This window comes from Chionomys nivalis, chromosome 2 (genome assembly GCF_950005125.1).
Source record: "Chionomys nivalis chromosome 2, mChiNiv1.1, whole genome shotgun sequence".
Classification (NCBI taxonomy): Eukaryota; Metazoa; Chordata; class Mammalia; order Rodentia; family Cricetidae; genus Chionomys; species Chionomys nivalis.
The window spans coordinates 85241741-85259218 of NC_080087.1; the positions used below are offsets into that span (position 1 = coordinate 85241741).

Genomic DNA, 17478 nt, shown 5'->3' on the forward strand with positions numbered 1-17478 from the left:
TTCTCAGTTTGAGGTCAGCCTGGGCTATGTGGGAAGATACTGTTTGTTTAAACTTTTAAGAAAGGTCTTGTTTACAGACTTGAGGGACATGAGCTAGTCTTTCAGCCCATCTACCCAGCTTCTGTAGAGACCTCCTATGTGCTGTCCCTGGGAGAGAGTGGCACATGCCTTGCTCTCCTGAACCCTTAGACATCTAAGAAATACCAAAATCAGACAATGCAAGGGGACTTAGGGAAGTGACGACAGGGTTTAGGGCCCAGTGCTCTAGTAAACTTGGTGTGTTCTAAGATAAGAGGGGTCCAGGTGCACTGAGGTGTATAAGCCATGTTCCGTTGCTGTGACAAAACACCCAGGATAGGTATATGGGAAAGAAGTTAACTTGGTTCATGGTCTGGAGTCTTGAAAGTCCAAGAGAGCACAGTCATATCCACCCAGTGCCTTGCCCTGTCTGAGCTCCTGGTGCAGAGCAGAAGGGCAGCGTGAGGGGTGGGGAGGTGGGGCTGGGGGAAGACAGTTGGAGAGCAGAGGCTGCACATGCTTTGCAGCCACACACCATGCACTGCCTCTCACCTGCCACACTGGGGACCAGGGCGCAAGATGGCGTGTCTTTGGTGTGGCCTAGCCATGTGGACACGATAGCAGGCTGTCCTTCTGATTTGGTGGTTTTGGATGCAGTTTGGGGGATTAAGCATCGAACTCCCAGCCAGGTGAAGGGCGAGCACATAAGACATGAGGGCCGAGCATTTGGAGGCCCGGGCTCTTCCTGGAGTCATGCTTATGGGGACGTGGTGCCCTACCTGGTACAGAGATGATCTGGATGACAAACAGGCCAGGGTAATGATGTGTTCTGGTTTCCAAGCACAGAGTGGTCAGGGGACTGGCAGAGTCCAGAGAAATGAGGGGAAGACTGGGGCTTCCCACATGGAATCCCTGCTTGTGAGAGGCTGAGGCAGGTGTGTCCCCAGTTAACTGTCTGGGATCCCTTTGCTCACAAAGGTAGAAATGGGTTCAGGAAGGGGCACTCTCCAGGTACTGGATTGGGCAGCTTCCATTGCCCTCCAGGTGTCCCAGCAGGAGCAGAAGCAGCTGGCAAATGGGAGCAGCAGCAGGAGGAACCCTCTAGTGAACAGACCACACCAGCATGGGACCCAGAGCCTCATGGGTAGGAAGTCAGACCTTGGCACTCAGCAGTGCTGTGGCTCTTGGCCCTGGTGAGGCTCTTGTGTCTAAAGACGCCACAGCTCCCTGAACCTCTTTGTCAAACATGTCCTGAAGTTTCTGTCCTCTGGATCTGTCCCCTTTGATCCTTCCTCAGACCCTACTCTGCCTCTCTTGCTGTGACCTTTCCTTTTAGTGCCCTGTCACTGTCATGTGCTTCAGCCTGCACACATCAGTGTGCTTGCCTGCTGACCACTCAGCTGAAATTCCCCTGCCTCAGACTTTGCTCCTCTGCCTACTGCCTCCTTCTCCATCGCTGTCCCTGTCTGTTCAGCCCACACTCCTGAAAGTAGTGCAGGAAAAAGACAGAAGCCTTTCATGAAGCCTAAAATGTCAGTCCCAGGGTAGAGAGTTTAGCATGTCTCCCAGCCCAGTGAATGGATCTGAGCTGCCCCCCTGCATATGCCAGAACGACACTGGAACCTACCACAGCCTGTGTCTTAGCAGTCCCCTCTGCTGGGCCACTCGGTTGGGGAAGGAAAGGTGCTGCCCCTCTGGCTCGGGTAGAAATGGTTGAAGGGCCATCTAGAATTCTGTGATAGAGAAACTCTGCTAGACATCCTGAACCAGCCAGACAGAGGCTGGGTCTTCGGATTCTGGGGCAACCAGCTGAGATTGCCCTTTAGTTTTCCTAAGAAATCTATGGAGTATTCGGATTGGCCAGTGCTGGCATCAAGAGGCAGGTGAGTCTATGTGATTTCGAGCCAGCCTGGTCTAGATAGTGAATTCCAGGCCAACTAGGCTTGTGTAGAAATGCCCCATATCAAAACAAAACAGCAAACCACGAAAAGATGGAGTTGAAGATGAATCCGACAGCAGGGGGATGTCAGGGTTAGAGTCGGCTTCAGTGGAGCCGTGAAGCAAGTGAAAGATGGGGGCAGGGACGGAAACGGTCAGAGCAGGGTCCCCAAGTGGTCAGCGGTCTGGTCTACCCTAGACACTACTAGGGAGGCTTTTAATAAACGTTGAGTTCCCTGGTGTGACAAGGTAACAAAGACCTCACTCTGGAGGCCTAAGGGAGGGACTTTGCCCTCTCCCTGCTCATCACTTCCTTGGTCCTCACATGACATGTGACCTTAAGCAGAACACTAAGGAGGGGACCAGGGTGAACCTGGGCCCTTTGTTGACCAGGATCTAACTCTCTTGCCAAAACACACTTCTCCCCCTGACAAGTCCCAGGGAGGTTCAAGCAGGATTGTGGGAGGGGCCTGGAGAGCTCAGACCCAGCCCCTCCCGACTCCCTGAGCAGCCCAGGGCAGTTACAAAAGGAGTCCAAGCTGGGTAGGAGCACCTGCCACCATTACCATGAAGCTCACTGGTGCTCTCCTGTTGCTTGGGGCTGCCCTGCTCCTGACCTCTGGGGGAAGTGGGTTCTAGGGTTTGGGTGACCTCAGTGAAGTGGGTACAGGGATGAGGGTGACCTCGTGGAAGAAGGTTTCAGGGTGTGGGTCACCTCAGGGGGAAGGGAGTGCTAGGGTGTCGTTGTCAGGGATGCAGGGTCTCCAGGGCACTCACACCCTCACTCCCCAGTAAGGACATCTGTGTTCTGATGCAAGGCTTTCGTGGAGAATCACCTTTACTTTGTGTTCCAGATTGTGGCATTTGCCCTGCTTTGGAGGAGGACCTTGCTCTTTTCCTTGGCCCATCTGTGCCTGACTATGTGGATTTCGTGAGTCAGTACAGAAACGAGTCTGCCATATTGGAAAATGCTGAATTTCTGAAGATATGTGTTGATAACAAGCTGACAGAGGAAGACAAGTCGAATGTGCAGAGTTTGGTGGTGAGTTCTCTGTGTGTCCTCATTGGAGCCTGTGTGCTCACCTACTCACCCCAGCTTAGGGATGGAGCCTGTGTTCCTCCCCAGCACTGCAGCTCCTCTGTGAATCCAGAAAGATGTCAGGAGGAAGGGGCAGGAAGGACACTGGCTGTTCAGCTCAGTCAAGCCAGACCAGACCCCCAGGATCCCTGCCTACATGGTACCACTTGGTCTCAATCAGGATTCCTGGCCCAGCCTCCCGAGTCCAGCAACATCAGTGCCTGGCACTCCTTCTCCAGCCCAGATCTTTTATCCTTACTTTTCAAGTCTACCACCACACCCCCAAATACTCATCATTTTTCTTGTCCCCTGGATCTCTGAGGTCACTGTATAGAATCCAGGCATGGGTCACTCACTGCAGAATCTAGTTGAATCCCCTCTTATCCCTAGAACTGGTAGGATTGTCAACACCCCAGCTGCATGTCTCTGATGTCATCATGTGACAGGAATCAATCAGTTCATTTTGGGGCCAAAACTACCCGAAGGTTACCTGGAGTCCTACCAGGCCATCCCCAGCCACTTCTCCATTCTTCCCCACATGTGCCCATGGTGTCACAAGGGCAGGTGGCTCTTCCCATCAGGCTGGATTGGAGGCTGTTTACAAGGCTCGCCCTGCTGTGGTTTGTTGGAGACAGAATGGAGAGGAGACTCCCTGGGCTAAGTCAGACCGACGAGCTGTTGCAGACAGAGTGCAGGTCCCTCCCAAATGGTGTCCTGTGTATGACTGCTGAGATCTCCCTCACCTCTGACGCTTTGCCACCTTTCTCTTTGCAGGCGAAAATAGATGCTAGCCCACTCTGTTGATGATTCCATCTTTGCCAGAAAACTCAAGGAAGTCACTTGCCTGCTCACCTGCATAGATGCGGCAAGCCCTACCCCTACCCTCCATGTGTCTAAAAACAGGGTTCCAACAATAAAAGCCTTGCAATTCACAGGGGAGCCTGCACTGTTTGGATTTGAGGTTGAGCATTGAGTGCTTTGGGACATCACAGAACAACCAGTGAGACTTTGAATTGTTCCTGCTGAGTTGCAGCGCTGCCAAAATGCCCCTGCAGAATGCATTAGGGGATGTAGGAGACCACAGTCACCAGAGTGTCTGTCACTCTCATGGGCCATGGGCCATAGGGCACATACATGACATCCACGAACGAACTCCCCAGGAACATGGAACAGAGAGGCCAAGTGTCTGCTGAGGATCACACAGGCTCCGGACAGCAAAATTTGTGCCTTTTTCTCACGGCTTGGGTCAATGGCCAATTGTGTACGTATCGTGTGTGTGTGAGTTAAAATTCTCCTCTGGGCCTCTGGAACCCATGTATAAAACCCGCCCACAGCTGGGATGTGGGCGCTGTCTCAGGCTTCTGGGACCATGACTTACATTGTTACTATATTTGTTTGGGGAAAGGGGATAAGTAATAGTGCGTGTGTCTGTCCATTTGTGTGTGTGTGTGTGTGTGTGTGTGTGTGTATAGAGGTCAAAAGTTCTCTCCTGCCTTGCAGGTCCCGGGGCTTGAACTCAGAATGCCAGGGTAGGGAATAAGTGCCTTTACCTGTTGAGCCATCTAACCAGCCCCACAACTGACTTTATAAAGGGTCAGTTTACACATGTGAATAGAAATGAGGGAATACTATTAATGCCAATATTATCAGGTGAACACAATTTTTGGTCACCTGTGTAATCTGATTTTGTAGCATTGGAGAATATCTGAAATAAGGACTCTCTACACTTCTGTGATTGGCTGCAGTCTTTTCCACGGCAATTATGGTACGATGTCCCTTGTTGCAGGAGCTAGACCAGGACTTCCGGCCACCAACGAGGCTGCTTGCCAAGTGTCTGTTCATACCCATTTTCCAACTTTAGGGTGTTCTCCCATGAAGGGTCATGGCTGGAGGATACTACATTACCCAGAAGGCTCAGCACTTTGCGTCCTAGGAGGCACTTCCGGTGGCTCACCTGGCAGGTATATGTTTAGGCAATATCAGCATCTGACTTTGTGCTGCCTCCTCAGGTCTGGAAACTTGAGAAGACGCCGCCTAGGTGACACGAGTACTGGACAGCACGGGCCAGCGGAACTTCGCTGGGTCCCAGCTCGGAGGGGCTTCGCTCAGCTCCAAGTCTGCAGGTGGCGGCCGCCCTGAATAACTTGGCCAGGGATGGTGCTTTGACCCTGGGCAGAGCTTGCAGACCGTCCTGTGCTCATCTGGGGTCAGAGGCAGCCCTTGCCAAGTCTTTTCAGCCTCAGCGGGCTGAGGCGGACTGGGCAGCCTGGTTGGTGGAGGTCCCGGTCTGTCACCCAGTGCCACGGAGGCTCAAGAAGTTTTCTCTACAGCAAGACCCACGTGTTGAGAGGCGTGGAGATGCGCTTCTGGAGAGATGGGAGACTTGAGCGGATGAGCCCAGGGACTTTGATTCTGAGGGCGCTGGTGCCATGGGGAGCTGGAAACTATTATTTGTGTATGTGTGTGTGTTTAGCTCAAATGTATGTCGGTGCAGTAACGTTGAGAGCCTCGAGAAACCGAAAAAAAGGCTTATGTCCCCGGAATCTTAAGTTATGGACTTTTGTGAGCCGCCATGTGGGTGCTAGGAATCGAACTGGAGCCCCTGAAAGAGCAACCAATCTCTTAACCACCGAGCCAACTCCAGCCTTTTATACCTACAAACCAAAGAGAGTCTTAAGTTAATGGAAGGAAGGAAATGCTGTCAGGTGAAGTGGAAAGTTTGGCTGGATAATTTATTGAAAGTAATGTAAAGAATTAGGTTTGGGCCGTGCCATGGTGATGCACACCTTTTAATCCCAGCACTCATGAGGAAGAAACATGCGAATTTCTGAATTTGAGACATGAGACCAGCCTTGTCTACAGAGGGTGATGGGGAAGGAGGCGGGGGCGAAGAAAAGGAAAAATAAAGTAAGAAAAGTAAAGAGAAAAGAAGTAGATTTGGGGCGTGTTGAATATGAGCTGGTCTAGAGAACTCTATGTGAAGGCATTGAGTGTATGTCCAGAGTTCAGAACAGAACTTCTGACTGGAGACTCCTATTTTAGTGACCTATATGTAGATAAAAGTAGACAGGATGTCCAATGAGAAAAGAAAAATAGGGCAGCTCTGGCCCCCACCTTCTATTCTCCTGTGAGGGTATGCATGGTCACAGTGGCATAGGCTTTGCAGCATTGGATAGACCAAGAGTAGAGGTTCTGTTTAGGGGCAGTTTCTCTCATCACCACAGTAGGGCAGTGTGACCTTTCAGGATGTGACCCTGGACTTTCCTAGGAGGAATGGAAGCTTCTGCATGAGACACAGAGTGGATAACTTTGCCTTGAGCCAGACTGGGTCAGTTCCCTGCACTTCCCCTGCCAGGGCCTCCTGGCCTGGGCTCTTTCCCTTTTTCCCAGGAGCTACTCTGCTTCTCATGGTCACTGCAGATCCTTCTTCCTTCTTGGTTTTCTTGCATAGGTGCTGTGGGTGGCAAATGGGCTGAGTACTTGCTTATCTTATTCAACTGCTCTGGATAAGAGTCTTCAAAGACCCAGAGATGCACCCGGCAGTCCTTCCTTCATCCTGGCAGAACCACTGCCGGAAACTGTTCCTCCTGCCCGCATCTGCCACTCCCCACCTGCTGACATGTTTGTCTTACCTGATTTCAGACCAATGTGCTCCCCTCATTTCTCTCTCTCCAGTAGGCAAGTGTTCTACTGCTGAGCTGCATCCCCAGCCCCGAAAGATGCCTTCTCATTGCTGCTTTCCTGGCTGATGCTCTGTAGGGCAGGGTCACCTGTGCTGCTACTGTCCACTTTACCTTCATTGTCCTCTGAATAGGACCTGTGCCTTCCAGGATTCATGTACTTGTCCAGCTGGAGGAACAAGTGTGGGTGACTGAAGGGGCAGATGTGACCCCAGGTTTAGCAAGACAGCCCTGGAGGAGGACTAGCTCTGGCAAGAGAAGAGTGAGGGCCATTGCAAGTCAGGGCTGGCTTGTGATTGGTAACAGGAACCTCCTCTCTGCATTAGTGTTTCTTACCAATGACAGGAACCATGACTCATTGCATTCATTCAGCACCCATTCCTTATTTTGAGTGATGTGCAAGGCCAGCTCTGGCTTTTGGCTTGGGTGAACCAAACCTCTCAGACCAATTCCTTTCATGGCTCCATATGCAGTGTTCTCTCACAATGAACTATCTACTCAGTGTGGTATGGATGCCTGTGTAGTCTGTGTGCCTGTTCTCAGTTGCCGTTTCATTTCCTGGGTGTGATGGACCCCAGCATCTCATCAGTGCTCACACCTCACCAACAGAAAAGCCTTGTTGAAAGCCATCTGCAGAGAAGTGAGTCCGAGGCCGCCTGCCCTTCCTGAAATGCCCACCATCACTGTCTTTGCCCTACTCTGAAGCTCCCTGTGTGTGACATGGCCATGGTCAATACAGCAGAAGTTTTCTCTTGATAACTTTGCCGATAGCCGTTACAGAGTGTCATGCACGCATTCTTAGAAATGTAAGGCCTACATTAAGTGGGGCCATTTCCTCCCAGGAGGTTTCCATTGCCTTCGATATTTTCTATTCTCAGGTTTCTGATTTCAAGTGGAGACCGAGGCATATTTTCAAAGTGATCAAAAGTCAAGGTTACCACAGCAGATTATGTCATCCAGAAATCCTACCCTATGGGATGTGTGGCATAGTCATGAAACATCTTGTTCTGCAGGCTGAACAGCAGGGTTACATTCCCGACACAAACTGCATACATGTGGACATGGGGAAGGCAATTCTCCTTCAGTGTAAAAACCTCCCAACCCCAACACAGTGGAAGGAAAGGTCTCAGTGACGATGAGGACAAGAATCCCTGAGTAAGAACCACACAGTCTCCAGTGCAGAAATCCCTTAGCTATGTGAAGAGGGTAGGGGAAAACTCAGGCCTTCTCCAGCGTGAGACCAGAAGGAGCATACCTGTACACTATGGATGCTGGGGACCCCTCTCAGCGGAGGTAAACAATGCAGATGCAGTGAACGTGGGAAACATTCAGCCACAAAAATGGGCTTCCTCAGCACCAGAGTATCCATACTGAAGAACAGCCCAATAAGTGCCCTGGATGTGAGAAACGTTCATCAGACAGTCCCATTGTGTCAGGGATAAGAAAGCTCACTCTAGAGAAAGGCTCTCTGCGTGTCATGAATGTGGGAAAACCTTCAGCCTATGATACTACGTTGTTCAGCATGAACAGTTCCACCCTGGGGACAGCCCATATTCCTGCTGCAGATGTGGGGAGGCCTATCATAGCCAATATTTACTTCTTCAGCACGAGAAAGTGAGTTCAGCAAATGTGGCAAGTTCTTCAGCCAACACTCTGGCCTTATTGTGGATCAGAGCCAGGCACACAGTGTAGCAGGTGCCGGTGCATGCAATAACTGTGCAGAATGCTTTAGCCAGATTCTGACCTTGCCATACACTGCACAGTTCACATAACTACACCCCCCCACCCGCAGCCAGGCTTTATAAAAAAAATGAAAGTGGAAAAGCCTTCACCTACCAACACAGACTTGGTCAACATCAGCGAGATCACACTAACAAAGGCTTCATGAGTGTACTGGCTGTGGCAAAGCCTTTACAGGAAGTGCACACTCGTTGAGCATCATAAAATCCACAGCACAGGAAGTCCTCATGAATGCATGGAATGTGGAAAGTTTTCCAACAAAGCTGTAATCTTCTCCAACATCAGAAAATTCATATAAGGTCAAAATTTAATTAGTATGACATGTAAGAAATTCTTTGGCAATAGAAACACCCTTGTTCGGCATCAGAGAATCTTCTCTGGAGAGAGACCTTATAAGTGTGGTAAGATCTTCAACTAAAGCTTTGACCCTATTTTACACTGAAGAGTCACACTGGTGAAAAGCCATATGAGTGCATTCATTGTGGGCAATCATTTAGCCAAAGATCCCCCCTAAACATGTGTAAGAGAGTTCACACTGGAGAAAGGCCTTAAAATGTAGCAAGTGTGGGAAAGCCTTCAGCCTTTAACTAAACACTTGCTCAACCCCAGAGAATCCCTACTGGGAGAAACATTATGGGTGCAGTGCAAGTGGGAAACTCTTCACCCCCAAATCCAGCCTCCTTAAACACCAAAGTCCACACTGAATGAAACCCCCTTCTTTGCTACTAGAAAATTCACTTTGAAGAAAGGCCTTGGAGTTCAGAGAGCTTGTGACATGTTCAGACGACTTAATGAGTAATAACAGAGATAATTCTGAAGGTGGCCTTTGTGATACAGCCATCAAGCATAAGCTGACTGCCATCTGGACATCCACACTGGAGACGTGAGCTGTGGGAGACAGGTATGTGACAGCATCAGTAGCTCCACTGCTACTTTTAATCAGGACACAGCCCTCTACACAGTTACATCACTATTGGTACTTGTGGCTGAAGCTATCCCACCTCTACAAGTCAGCGTGAATCAGGTCATTCAATGCTTAGAGAACCCTGGCATGTACTACCTCATGTGTTATCCCTGGAGAATAGCAGACAAGGAGTAAGCCCATTACAGTCTGCCACAAATACATCCATACTCTGGGTTTGATTAATAAACAGGAGGGCAGCATATCCAAGAATGTCAGTATATAAATGTCCTTCTGGAATATTGTGCTCACTGTAGCTCTGAGAGGTGAGGGTGCACACACAGTCTCAGGCCTTCCCTGGTTGTTTCCCTTTTGATACTCAGAGCAATGGCAGATATTCAAATGTTTCTGGATTCCCTGGACTATGTGGGCCAGAATGAGGAGAAAATAAAGAGATGCCAGTCCATGTATGTAACCTGGGACTCACAGCCAATCTTTATTGCTCATGATGTTCTGTGTCCTTCAAAGTAGGCCTCTCTCCCAAAGAGGGCAGGACAATAGTGCATTTCCCAAACTTTCTTGTTTTTCAGTAGAGAGGGAACCCATATTTTTGTGCTTTTAACCGTTTTGTCTGTACTAAACCTTTTCTTTTATTAAAGTTCACTTGAGGTTGAATTGATGTTCCCTGTGCTGTGCGTAGTTAAAGTATAAAATACGTTTTATGAACTCATCCTGCAGTCTCCATGATGAACATCTTCATAGCTACTAATCTTCCTTCCTTTTACTTTATAGCACAAGTTTTATTTTTAATTAATTTATTAATTTTTAAAAATACATTAGTACTCTGTCTGCATGTATACCTGCATACCAGAAGAGGGCATCAGATTCCTTAAAAGATGGCTATGAGTCACCATGTGGTTGCTGGTAATTGAACTCAGACCCTCTGGAAGGTCAGCCAGCGCTCTTATCCACTGAGCCATCTCTCCAGCCCCTTCTCCCCTTTATAATCTCTCCTTTCCTCACTGCCCATCACAGTGTTCACTGACAGATTTACTATAGATTTGTTTTCCTCTTTCAGAAGTTCATGGAAATAAAATAAGTGTCTTTCTTTCCTGTATGACCATAAAGATTTCTCCATTAGAATATGAGTGCCTGCCTGATGTATTATAAGACAGCTTTCTCCTGCATCCTTCTCCATAGTTTGTTCATCGGTTAAGGGACAATTAGATCCCTCGTGTTTGGACTGTTCCAAATAAAGCTGCTATGCACATTTCCCTCTTAGTGTCTCTGGTGGGTTAACATCCAGGCATCAAAGGCCTGGGTGTCTCATTTTACCCATGAGGTTTTCCCTTAGAGACATGACTGATAGCACAGGAAGGTCAGCAGTGGAGAACATAGTACTTACATGTGCCCACAGCAGGGCCTATGCCATGACACATGGCCTCATGAGATGCAGGTGTTGATCAGGAGCCCTCATCCTTTGATTGGGAGTCCACAGGCAGAGTAAACAGTTCTAGGATTTCCTGCTCGGAATAATCCCAACAGGTTTCAGATTATAGCCGTGCCTGGTCCTGAGGTGTTGGTTTGGCAAAACACTCCATTAGGTGCTGAAAGGAGAAGCCAGTCTGTGCATGCGGGAGTCTCTGGTTTGCACATGAGAGCTGTGTTCCTGGAGAGGCCCTGTGGTCTTTCTAAGACAGAGCAGCCTTTCTTAGGAAGCATTCAAGCTGTCACATACGGAAACCGATGCACACGGCCCTCTGGTCAAAGGCTATGTGCATGTTTATATTACACACCGACAATCTGTGTCCTGTCCGTATGACTCAGTTCCTCAGCATGCTCACCAACATTGCTCTGCTCAATTGCTCTTCTCAATATTTGCACTCTCATTAGCTGTGCTATCATTTTGTATCTCCCTAATCACTAATGTTGTTACTGATTTTTGTTTGTGTGTGTTGCTATTCCTCTCCATTTTAGTTGTCTGGATGTTAGTGTGTGAGTGTATGAGAGAGCACATACATGCACATGCCACAGTGTGCTAATGGGGTCAAAGGACAATCTCGGGTGTCACTCCTCACGTACCCTGTCTAAAACAGGTCTCTGTGGCTTCTGGGTATTCACGTAACTCCTCTCATCTCTCAAGAAGAGCACTGGAATTATGGACGTATGCTTCCAAGTCTGGCCTTATCTGGGTTATTTGAACTCATGGCACAGAAGCACTCTACCCACTGAACCATCTTGTCAGACCTTCTCTCTTCTCTTTAGTTGAGCTTCTACTGAAATAATCATTTTACCCATTCGAGTTTTTGGTTTATTATTACCTTTTGTTTTTGAGGCACGGTCTCTCTATGTAGCACTGGCTGTCCTGGAATTTGCTATGTAGACCAGGCAAAGACAAATGGTGACCTTTCTTGCAGACCAAGAGAGTCTGATGAGCACACCCAAGTCATCTGAGTCCAGCACTGTTGAGGACTGACCTATAAGGAGCCAGCTGACCTCTGATAAACCCAGATGCAACATCTGAGGAGATTGGTCTGCACCCCATTTCTAGCCTGGTAGCCTGGTGACGCCTGTGGTTGCTTCTATTCTCTTTACCCTCAGACAACTTCTGTCTTACAGGCTCACTAAGCTGCAGTCAACCTGACATGCTGGGAGCAAATGCCTTTTATCCTACCACTTAGGAGGCAGAGTTGGGTGGATCTCTGAGTTTGAGCCACCACACCAGGGCTACATAGCAACAAAAAGACTGCAATGACTTTCACGCGATCAATTGCCCAATCATATGTGGTCGCTCTGCTCTGAGCGTCCACAAAAGTCATTTCTCTCACTGACTCCAGTATCCGAAGATGTCACATGACTCCTGCACAACACACAGACATGGGACCCAGAGCTGAGCTGCAGGTGTTTATTAGAATCAGATTAAGGAAGAACAAGGAGTTTCAGTCAGGCGTTTGGATTTCAACTTCAGGACGAAAAGTGGACAGGGCAGCAAGGTGGCTCTCAGATCATTCGTCATTTTCCCGGGATGTTAAATTTGGAAAGGAGTGCCTTAATTTTTTCTATGGTATCTATGGTATAGTATTTCTTGCATTGTGGGCTGAGAGTCACGGTTTGCTGGAAAACAAAAAGACAGAAAGGGGCAGAAGTGGTTACAGGCAAGGAGCAGAACCCCAACAGGGCTCCCTAGTTTCCTCCTTCTGCACAGGGAAGAAAATTCCCTGCAGTGACTTAGGGCTCCAGCAACAGCCTCTGCCCCAGGGAGCTCAACTCATCCACAGCTGTCAGGAGGAGTCTGAAAAGCCACCCTAGCCATTCAGGGATGAAAGGAGAAGTTCACTAAAGCATGATGGGGGCTAGGTCTAGAGAGGGGACAAGATGGCTGAGTTCCAGCTTTGATGATGTCTCATATCTGAGGACGTCTGTCAGCACATTGGCTGTGTGGTCTTGTTAGAAATACGTCCCTGTGTGGATGTGCTGGAAGAAATTCCTTCCTGGAGAGTGCTGTGGTTTTGCAGGACCTGACACCCAAATTAAAAGTACTTTGGAAACAGAGAGTGAGAGATGCAATATTCTAAACATGCATCTCTGTAATCCAGCTATGCTTAATTAAGAGACTAAGGGATACCAGGAGTGGCTGGGTTGAGTAGCCACAAGCACTCTCTGGTGGGAATGGTGGTGGCTTCTAAGCCATGGAGGGAGGTTCTGGCTGTGGCTCTGAGGAAGCCAGTGGAAGGAGGGCTCCATCTGAGACAGGAGAGTAGCATTAAGGGAGGCTCCAGAGAAGGTGACCCTGGCAGGAGGTTAGGAACCTTAGAGGAGAGTGGAGGTGAGGGTGCCCTCCCTGTGCAGAAGCCAACCAAGGACTCTCTGTGTCCCTGCCTGCCCTGCTGTGGTGAGAACCCGGTGGTCACCCATCGTTGGGGAGCGCTCTGCAGGACCTTGCATAGACAGACTGGATGTGGACCAGCATGCTGCATGGACATGTGCTAGGGTGGGCAGGGATTCAGTGTTCTGGTGTTCATTCCCTGACGCACGTGACTGGTTCCCAGCATCATTTCTACCCAACATTCTACCATATGGTGCATGGGGGCATCAGGGTAAGGAGGAAGTTACCAGAACTGTGGAATCCAGGAATTTGGTTTTCAATCCTCCCTCATTGTAGCATTCCTGGATTTTTTCAAAACCCTTCCTCTCCCCGTCAGTAGCGTCAAACTTGGTAAGGACGGCATTCATTATTTCCTTGTTTCCAATGGCCGTTGTAGTTAAGACTTCAAATAAAGGGATGCATGCTTCCGCTACAAACAGAAGGACGCCATTAACAGAGCTTAGGCTGGCAGAAATGGAGGCTCAGGGTTTCCTGCCACTTCTACAAATGTCCTACCTGACCTTCCACACACTCCTGCTCTCCCAAAGGCTGCTGCCTCCCAGATACAGCACACAGTTTCCGTAGACACACACACAGCAGAAAGGGCATGTATGAGTGTCCTTGCCTGCTCAGTGATCCCACACATGACCCAGTTTCAGCTGTACATGCAACTAAGGGTCCATCATCACCACCTCACCCCCGTCTCCCTATCCAGCCCATCCCAACTGTCACAATCCTGAAGAGAATACTTCAAGGGTCTTCTGCAGCACTCCTGGCTATAACCTCCCGGGGACCCCTAGATCTCCAAACAGATCCATAAGGAAGGAGATGGAGTGAGCAAGGGTCAGAAAGGCCATCTGTTCCCGTTCTCACTTGTCTGGAAGCCCAGCTCCCCGGTCACCAGCAAGGCCAGCAGAAGCAGCGTCCCCTTCATGGTGTAAAGTGCTAAGTGCTCTTCTCAGAGCAGATCCTGCTACCTTATAAACTGCTGTCTTCCTGAGCCCAGTCCTGCCAACCCCTTCCCCACCCCAACCCTTACCATGCTTTCCAGGACTTCCAAATGCCTTTTGGCAAGAACCTGGCACCTATGGATCCCCCTCCCACTTGCTTGGGGGAGTGAGCTTAGGAGCCCCTCCCACTCTGAAGAACCAATGGCTGGAGAGAGATCCTGTGTGATCACTTTCTGTATGGAAGTGGCTGTACCTTTGCCAGAAGATGGTTAGAGCTGACCTTTGTAAGCAGTCGCATGCTGAGACAAATGCCTGTTGTCCTGGCTCTGTTGTCACCTGGGCTTCCTCTCCTGGCTCCAAGCATGTCCTCTTCAAGCTCGGAGGTGGAAACCACAGGGGTCAAGGAAGGTTTCTATCCCTGTAGGCAGCCAACAGCCCAGAACACTACATCTGCCTGGTCATGTGTAGATCCTCAGAGGCTTGAGGATTTTGTTCCACCAACTGCATCATGTTGCAAATTCCCCCCCCCACCCCCCGCCCTGGGAGCTCATCCCTGTCATCTTGTTTATGTCTGTCTCACATCCACCAGTAAGCAGGCCTCAAAGAGGTCTAATCAGTAGAGTCAATGTGGTTACAGCAGCCCTCAGTAGAGGGGTGATTCATTCATGTACCATGAACTCTCCATTGTCCACAGCCCCACAGGCCACTGTGGACTGGCCGTGTATAAACTAGAGCGCTCCACTGTCCCCAGGCAGTGCCGTGTGTGTGGACTCTCTCAAGTTCAATTCAACCTACTACCCTCAGAATGACGTTTGTGGTACAAATGACATTGTTGGCTGGGTTCGTGTTAATTATTTCCTGAGGCAGGAGGCTTACTGTGTGCGATGGGTAATCCTGATGGTCATCCTGACTGGACTCACAATCACCATGGAAACAAAGCTCTCTGTTTGGTAGTGTTTAGGCTAAGTTAACTGATATATGGCTTTATGTGGTAGCATGGACTTGAGAGAAAGCAAGCGGGCATTCACGTGTCTCTACTTTCTGACTGTAGATGTGATAAGGCATGTCCATTTCCTGCACCATGCCTGCCCCACCTTCATGGACTGTATCCCTGCAAACTGTAAGCAGAAAGCTGCCTCTTATCCTGGTTTTGTCACTAGCTCACTAACACAGTAGTAGAGTGTTTCTTAGCATGTGCAAAGCGCTGAGGTTAATCCACTGCCTCCCACACAAAAATAGAGTGACTAAGGAGATGGCTCAGTGGACAAGTGCTCATTATGCAAGCCTAAGGATGTGAGTTCAGATCCCTAGGACGCTGTAAAGAGCTGAGTGTGGTGGCTCCACCAATGCCATGGGAGCTCCAGGTTCAATAACAGACCTCGTCTCCAACAGTAGGGTGGGAGGCAGTTGAGAAAGCTCAGGGATTAAAGGTGCTTGCTGCTAAGTCTGCTGACCTGGGTTCAAATCCCAGAACCCACATGGTTGGAGAAGACAACTAACTCCTGCAATTGTCCTCTAACATACATACACACACATACACACACACCCAGGACACTTGTGCCCATTTATATACACATGCTCAGAAGCACACAAAAACACTTCTGTGTGTTTGTACATGAATACACATGTGTGAGTAATGTCTTTGAGAACTGGGACAAGGAACACTAAACAAGCTACTAATGGCCAAAATCCAACTATTTGAACCATAACTAACACCCTACTGGATTATACTAGAATTGTGAAGTAACATGAGTACATGCTGGCATGAACGGTTGGATGAGCAGATAAATAGGAATGAATGACAGTGTTCTTCCAGAAGAAATCATGACTATTTCTAGATGTTCCTCTCCTCTGGGCAGGGGAATTACTTCCTTCAGTCCTTCAGTGTGAGCACATGTTTCCAAAGACAGAAGCAAGATGGCCTGGGCACGGCTCAGTCAGAAAAGTGCTTGCTGTGTAAGCGTGAATACTTGTATATGTGCAAATGTGCATGTTCATATGTATGCCATATGCCTTAGTTAGATAACTATTGCTCAGCTGGTCATGGTGGTGCACACCTTTAATCCCAGCACTCAGGATGCAGAGGAAGGTGGATCTCTATGAGGTTTTGGCCAGCCTGGTATACAAATCAAGTTCCAGGACCATCAGGACTATATCCAGAAACCCTGTCTTGAAAATAGACAAAGAAAGAAAAAAAGAAAGAAAGAAAGAAAGAAAGAAAGAAAGAAAGAAAGAAAGAGAGAGAAAGATTATTATTAATGTGCTAAAACACCATGACCAAAACAGTTCCTGTTAATTAACAGTAATGTAATTAATGATAGTAATTTAATTAATAATTAATTAATTATTATTATGTGATAAACCATGATGACCAAAAGCAAAATAAAGAGGAAAGTGTTTAATTCCTTTGGCTTATACTTCTATATTACTGTTCATCATTGGGGAATTTAGGACAGGAGCTCAAGCAAGGCAGGAGCCTGGAGGCTAACCTGGTGCAGAGGCCCTGGAGGGGAGCTGCTTACTGGTTTGTTTCCCATGGTTTGCTCAGCCTGATTTTTCATAGAACCCAGAGCCACCTGCTCAATGATATCCCCACTCACAACGGCCTGGCCAACTCCCATTAATCACTAATTAAGAAAATGCCTGGCCAGGTGGTAGTGGTGCCCACCTTTAATCCAGGGACTTGGAAGGTCTATATTTGAGCTCGAGGCCAGTGTGGTATACAGACTGAGTTTCAAGATGACCAGGACTACACAGAAAAACCCTGTCTGCGTAGGTGTCAGGGAGAGAAAATGCCTTACAGGCTTGCCTGCAGTCCAAACTTATGGAAGCATTTTGTTTTGTTTTCTTTTGTTTTTGATTTTTTTCAAGACAGGATTTCTCTATGTAGCCTTGGCAGTCCTTGGAGCTCTTCTTAATTGAGGTTACCTCCTTACTGATGACTTTAACTTGTGTCAAGTTGACATAAAACTAGCCAGCATACCAGGTAACCACACACACAAGTGAACATATGTGTGTGTACACACACAAACACACACACACACACACACACATGCATACAAATAGGAAAACACGAGGAGATAGGAAAACAGTAGAGACATCTTGTAAAAAAAAAAATACTAATGGTTCGAGCTAGCAGTTCCAATCACTGGGGAAATGTGTACATGTGTTGTGTCCTCTGACATGTGAGGTCAAGGGTCTTAACCTCTGTGACATCTACAAAAAGCCTGATGCCAGCTCTGACAGGTAGCAGAGGGCTACAGGTGTCACCCAGCAGCAGACACATCTTAGCCACAGTCTGCCCTCGT

General features: G+C 48.5%; 2 protein-coding genes across 2 annotated transcripts; one reads left to right on the forward strand and one right to left on the reverse strand.

The window, feature by feature from the left end:
• Positions 1–2523: 2523 nt before the first annotated feature.
• LOC130869168 (major allergen I polypeptide chain 1-like) lies at positions 2524–3838 on the forward strand. The gene is made up of 3 exons (XM_057761216.1): positions 2524–2584; positions 2811–2998; positions 3809–3838. The coding sequence occupies exons 1-3, from the start codon at positions 2524–2526 to the stop codon at positions 3836–3838; spliced, it is 279 nt and encodes a 92-aa protein (XP_057617199.1).
• Positions 3839–12367: 8529 nt separating this feature from the next.
• On the reverse strand, positions 12368–14154 carry LOC130869182 (androgen-binding protein homolog). Its single transcript, XM_057761219.1, has 3 exons — positions 14094–14154; positions 13469–13650; positions 12368–12469 (listed from the first exon to the last, which is right to left on the reverse strand). The coding sequence occupies exons 1-3, from the start codon at positions 14152–14154 to the stop codon at positions 12368–12370; spliced, it is 345 nt and encodes a 114-aa protein (XP_057617202.1).
• Positions 14155–17478: the final 3324 nt, after the last annotated feature.

What these genes read in the sequence shown, in the direction of transcription:
- LOC130869168 (XM_057761216.1), top strand. Translation starts at nt 2,524, where the DNA reads ATGAAGCTCACTGGTGCTCTCCTGTTGCTTGGGGCTGCCCTGCTCCTG. An exon ending in GCTCCTGACCTCTGGGGGAA is followed by an intron (nt 2,585 to 2,810) that starts GTGGGTTCTAGG and finishes TTTGTGTTCCAG; the next exon opens with ATTGTGGCATTTGCCCTGCT. An exon ending in CGAATGTGCAGAGTTTGGTG is followed by an intron (nt 2,999 to 3,808) that starts GTGAGTTCTCTG and finishes TTCTCTTTGCAG; the next exon opens with GCGAAAATAGATGCTAGCCC.
- LOC130869182 (XM_057761219.1), bottom strand. Translation starts at nt 14,154, where the DNA reads ATGAAGGGGACGCTGCTTCTGCTGGCCTTGCTGGTGACCGGGGAGCTG. An exon ending in GGAGCTGGGCTTCCAGACAA is followed by an intron (nt 13,651 to 14,093) that starts GTGAGAACGGGA and finishes TTCTGTTTGTAG; the next exon opens with CGGAAGCATGCATCCCTTTA. An exon ending in TCCTGGATTCCACAGTTCTG is followed by an intron (nt 12,470 to 13,468) that starts GTAACTTCCTCC and finishes TTTGTTTTCCAG; the next exon opens with CAAACCGTGACTCTCAGCCC.